Source organism: Arachis ipaensis, chromosome B09 (genome assembly GCF_000816755.2).
Source record: "Arachis ipaensis cultivar K30076 chromosome B09, Araip1.1, whole genome shotgun sequence".
Taxonomy (NCBI): domain Eukaryota; kingdom Viridiplantae; phylum Streptophyta; class Magnoliopsida; order Fabales; family Fabaceae; genus Arachis; species Arachis ipaensis.
Window position 1 is genome coordinate 120,110,320 of NC_029793.2, and position 6,159 is coordinate 120,116,478.

The following is a 6,159-nucleotide window of genomic DNA, read 5'->3' on the forward strand; positions in this document are numbered from 1 at the left end:
ACACTACTAGAAAACTAGTTATTACAGACGGATATTTCCGACGGATTTTATCCCACTGAAATACAGAGAGAATTTCAGAGGGATTTTTTTGTCGGAAAACAAAAAAAATAGATTAGCATAAATTACAGACGGAAAAGAGAATCCGTCGAAAATTCCGTCGGAAAAATTAATTTTTTCAATGAAAAATGATTACAGACGGAAAATCCGTCTGTAATTTAAATTTTCCGTCGGAAATATTGAAAACCCTAATTTTATCACCACCCATTTCACACTCCATTCACACTCCATTCGAACACCATTCACACTCCTCTTCGCCCTCATCCCTCGAACTCTTCGCCCTGCAGCCACCGCAGTCTCTGCCGCCACTGCAGCCCCCGCATCAGCCCTCGCAGCTCCTGCAACCCCACAGCCTCGCAGCCCTACAGCGACGCAGCCACCGCAGCCCCTACACAGACACAGCCTCCACCGCCACCATAGAAGATCCGTCGCCGTCGTAGGAAGCTGTGTCGCCGTGATTGGAAGCTCCCTCGCCGTTGTTTGGAAGCTCGTTGGCCTTCTCCTCTATTCGAGCGCTCTCCTTCTCTCTCTGTGTCGCCGTTGTGTTTCTGCCACTGCCCTTCCTCCTCGCTTTCATTCACGAGTCATGACCGTTCCTTCACTCCTCCATTGGAAGTAGATCTGAAGAGCCACGAACCGAGGTGTGGCATGTTCCTCCATCATTGAGTTGGTGTTGCGGTTGCCATAACTTTGCGTCCCTTGCTGTCGTCGACAATCACATTGTGCCCCTCCTCCCACACCTCCTCCATACGCCATTTTCCCTTTATTTCTGAGGTAAGATTTGAGATTTTTTTCCTATTTCTTAGTTTTTATTTTTTGTTTCTTCTGTGCACACCAAGTGTTAGATGGTTTGCTTATTTGTTGGTTTGTGCTAACATGCACATCGAATGTTTGTTAATTAGTCTCAGTGGATAATTAGATAGATATATGTGCTCAATGTTGTGTTTGTGCAGACGAGGTGTTTGATCTAATGACTGAACTGATTTCATTATCCCTAGCCCTAGCCTTGTCCCTTCCCTGTTGCTGCTGCAGAGAACTGAGTTTCTAAATTCTAAGGTATATTGAATGTATATATTTGAACTAAGTTTTATTGAATGTATCAAATTTGAATTAAGTTTTATGATCTTACATTCTTTAGTGCTTAGTAAACAGTTTTACAATTATTTATTTCTTACCAAAGTTTCTTTTTCGGCTATTAATAAGATATATGTCTACATGTGTTGAAGAATAGCTAAATTGATTTAGTGCTCAATAAGAACAGCTACTGTGACTATTTGAGCCTCAGAGGGTCGAAGAGGACCCAATTTGATTGAGGTAATGCAAGAGAGAAACTTCTGGATTCTATTGAAGATCTGAAACTGGACTCAATTGTACTGGGAAGCAGGGGGCTTAGCACAATCCAAAGGTGTGTATTTTATTTATTTATTTATTTATTTTTGGGTACAATTCCCTGTTTCTGATTTATGCCATATATACAGTTATGTCGTGGAGTAGTTATCCCACCTTAGGTGGTAACATTAACCCTTTATCTTTTGGGTCTTATTACAAGTAACAGAAGAAGCTCAATCTGTAGATGCTAGCTAGTGCACTATCAGTGTCTTTGTGCCAAATACTTGGTGTGAGTTTGTTTTGACAAATGATAGTTGACTTATAGATCACAATGATTATTTTGCTGTTTAATCTTCGTTACCAATAATTTAAGAATCGCTATCAAACTTGTCATATCTACGTGAATGACTGATCTTCTTGTAGGAAGATGTATGTATAACCTTTGATAATTATTAATATATAAAAAGAATTAAATTTTGAATACTGAAGTTTTCATGGCTCTTTTGTACAAATACAAGTGTTTCATTTGAATCGCTTTCCTTGTAATTATCTTCCACTATTTTTATTCTATAATGCCTTAAAGATATGCATTTTCAATGCATGATCATGAATAAGGTAAATAAGTATCTAAATATTGATTTCCATGAGTAAATTATCTTCTACTAATAACATTTGACTAATTTAATATTTTAATCTGACACTGAGCTAAAATCAAGTTGAGTAATTTTTATATGGTACACCTTTCAACAGCTAGATTGTGTTTCTAATAATAAAAAAAATAATAGAACCTCTCTAAATATAAAGAAAAACACTCTTGCATTAGAAAAATAAAACTCTCTTAAGAAAAGTCACAAAAAAAAAGAAGTCACTGCATCAATGAGATGCTTGTTTTTGTTTTTTTCACTTTAGCATTGAAGACTTAATGAGTTCCCAAATCTAATGAACAAGGGAGAACCCTTTTTTGTTTGATTGCTGTTCCTTTTTCCAAAGCATAGTGAAAAACAATAAGGTTTAGTTCAATATTTAATCTGTATTGGTTTCTGTGTTGTTGGCTTATGTATTTTGCAGCTTGTTCATCAGGGTACACTGAATTTTATTAGTTCCCAGGTAAAGCTGGCCCTCCTTGTCTCTCAGTAATTAAGGATAGGAACTATAAAGTGTTTAATGGATACAATCATTAAGCTTTCTATCAGTAATTGAGGATAGGAACTATAAAGTTTGGTTCTATTTATATCAAGTAATTAGGGGAAAAAATGGTACTTTTAAGACATGGATATTATTCTAAGAGTTTGCTAATTAACAAGTGTCTAATCAGCTAGTTTTAATACATGCATGTAAGGTGTTGATGTGAGCTGTTTTGTAATTATCTCCACATCCATAAATCCTTGTCTTTTTCATGGCATTCTGCTTCTGCCCTAGCTACATTTGATTTTTCCTGGAATATAGTATATATTAGCATCTTATATTACTGTGGGAAGGTAGATATTTAAATCTGAAAGGGGATTAAATGTTAATTATTTAAATTTAATTTTGATTTAGGACAGGATACTATAGCCTTGTTTTGTTTGGTTCATGTAGCCATGCAATGTTTAGTAGTTGTTGTTGTTGTTGTGGTGGTGGTTTTTATGGTGACACATAACTACACTTTAATTAATTTCTATCTTGAATGAAACAAATAAATTGGAGGACTCTTCACACTCACACCAGCTTCCAATTAGATTACACTTCTTCAAGTATCAACAATGAGCTTTCCTTTTATCATGCATCAAATTTACATTTGTTCCTTCTATTTTGCAGCGGACGAAAATAATATCTGATTTGCTGATATCGGTTTCAAAGGCTGAGAGACAAGAGGCCAGGCTGAAAGTGCGGCAAGACTCATTGAGACTTGGAAATGTTGGTGTAATCAGGTATGAGTGAAGAACAGTAATTTTCTTTTTATATATCTTTTTTTCTTTTGTTTTCTTGATCTTCTCATTTGTTTGGCTATAATTGTAGAGCTGGAACTGTCTTACCTGAAACGTGGGAAGATGGTCAAGCATTATATCTAGCTGAGATACCTTGGAATGTGTGTCCGGTTTTGTTTGTTAATCTCCTGGATCTTCAACTACTTAGATCAATGCTCAACCTGCAGAATTTCAATGCATGCTTCTTCTTCTTCTTCATTATGTTATTATTATTTCTTTTCCTTTTTCTTTTTGGTCTCTGTCTTTATTCTCCATTGCTGGGTTTTATTTAGTCATATTTTCAATGCTTCTAATAGCAATGAGCAACTGATGCAATATCAATCACTTGTGTACAGTAATGCTTCTAATAGCAATGAGCAACATGACATGGAGATCAATTCTGCTTGTGTTGCAGCAGAGGAAGATGTGGCAAAGAACAGCAAGGATCTCTTTGAGCAGTTTGATGGTAAGTGTATGGTTTCATTGCATAGCAAAATTGGTTGCAAAAAAGCAGCAAAATTGTTTTATTATTGGCATTCTGATGTGTGTGTCCATTAGCAATCTGGTTTCAGAACTCTACTTTTTACCATTTTAGCATGTTTCATACCTCCCACCATATTCAACCTGTTCCTGCCACATTGTTTCATTATGCATATAACTAGTATGTTTTATCACTAGTTAATATATATATATTCCAAACTACCATTGTTTCATTATGCATATAACTAGTATTTTTTATCACTAATTAATCTCTTTGACAGTTTTAATTACCAATTCATATGTAAACTAATCTTGACTCTAACAACAGCAAGTTGAGAAATCTAGAGAAGGGTCTTCCACAATACAAAGCAGCACCTTTGTTTGATAAGCTTGTGTTTGATAAGGTATGCTTTAAACTTAATCAATACAAAGAGTGTTTATCAGCAGGATGTTCGCCATTCTGATGAAGATGCTGTTGGATATTGAGGATGATCCTGCTTGGCACAGTGCTGAGACAGAGGACGAAGATGCCGGCGACCAAGGCATTTTGTAGTGGTGGTGACCAAGCTTTGAGGACAGCAGATGGTTATTCTAATAATGAAGATATCTAATGTGTTGGACTTGCAGGTTTATTGATTGTTGGCATTTTTTTATGAGGCAATTATTAGTGTTATTATGCCAATATATAAGATTAGTATGATTCTTGATCCCTAGTGTTGTTGAATCTTACGATGAGATTGTATTTTCTGAACCGTCTGATGGTTTTCTGGCGTGTGTGCAGAATCATCCTGCTGTTGTTGTGCCTAGGCTTCCTGCTGGTTTGAATTTGCCTAGCCCAGGTGAGTTCTTTCAAATGTTCTTTTTCATTCCGCACTCTGTGAAGAACCATTTAATTATTTTATTTTTGTTCTGATCTGTGTTTGCTTTTGTTGTTCTCTCTGTTTTTCTATGTTCTGATTTACTTCAATTTCAATTCAGATTTTAATTCTATTTCAGTCAGGAGATGTCAAGATTAACTTTCAATATGGAGCTTGATGCTGCTAATGCAACTTAGTTATCTATTAATATTTTAGATTATCCTATCTTTAAGTGCTAAGTGTAATTTGTGACATTCATGTAACATTGGGATGGTCATCTTATTTTTTTGGGTATTTTTTTATTAAGACAATGAGATATTGGCCAATGATGTTGAAAAATAACATCCAATTTTATAGGTATCATGTAATGAATATTATGTTTATTTATGTGATTTTCGGCTTTCTTTTTTCAATTTACAGTGTTTGATGGAGTAAATTTAGAAAACAAATCTAAAGTACTCATTTTGCAATGGAAAAATCTAAAAAGAATTCTATTTTATCTTACTGACGGATTTACAGACGGATTTTCTGTCTGTAATCAGAACGTGGGATGATTTTCCAAAGTTCAACTTACAGACGGAAAATCCGTCTGTAATTACAGACAGAATCTGTCGAAAAATCTGTCTGTAATTACAGACGGAAAATCCGTCTGAAAATCCGTCTGTAATTATAGACGGAAAATCCGTCTGAAAATCCGTCTGCAATTACAGACGAAAAATCCGTCGGAAAATCTGCCTGTAATTACAGACGGAAAATCCGTCGGAAAGTTCGTCGCCTTTGGGAAATGGATAGAAAATTTACAGAGGGAAAATCCGTCGGTAACTGCTAAAAATCCGTCTGTAATTTTCCGACGGAAAAAAAATCCGTCGGTAAATAATTTCCGACGGGGCTTTTACAGAGGGACAAAATCCGTCGATAATTTCGTCGGTAACCAAAAATCCGTCTGTAATAAAGACTAAATCCGTCTGTAAATCTGTCTGTATTAATCCATTTTCTAATTGTGAATTTAAAAACATTCAGTTACTCATTGAACATATAAAAAACTCACATTTTGTAGTAGTTATTATAGTAAAAACGGCTACAAAAGTTACATTTTTTAGCAGTTTTTATAATGACTGAAATTTATATATGAATATCTATTTACTCATTTTTAAGAATCTAATTTGTTTTTTATTTTATTTATAATGTAAAAAGTAACGTTTTATTTTATTTAATATCTAATAAATTTAGACTCTGATTTCTTTTATTTTTTTGTCATAGTTGAATTGATATAATCTCATTGTATATATGATTGACAATTTTAATTCCTCTTACGTTAGACTGAATATTGGATACTTTTTATTTAATTTATACTGATAGAAATATTTTATTTTTTTAATACCTTTAATAAGTTAAAAGAAAAATGGGAGTTTGGTGTCCAATTCTTTTTTTTTTTTTATTTTACTCCTACCACTATAATCTATAACAATATCTGCAGTTACTCTGTTAAG

General features: G+C 34.4%; 1 protein-coding gene across 1 annotated transcript; it reads left to right on the plus strand.

The window, feature by feature from the left end:
• Nucleotides 3,190–5,064, plus strand: LOC107618591 (the record flags this gene model as incomplete). The annotated part of the gene is given in 5 exon segments (XM_021112585.1): nucleotides 3,190–3,296; nucleotides 3,385–3,433; nucleotides 3,667–3,798; nucleotides 4,594–4,651; nucleotides 4,791–5,064. Coding segments are annotated over 5 exon segments (384 nt in total), but the record flags the coding sequence as incomplete, so codon positions are not given.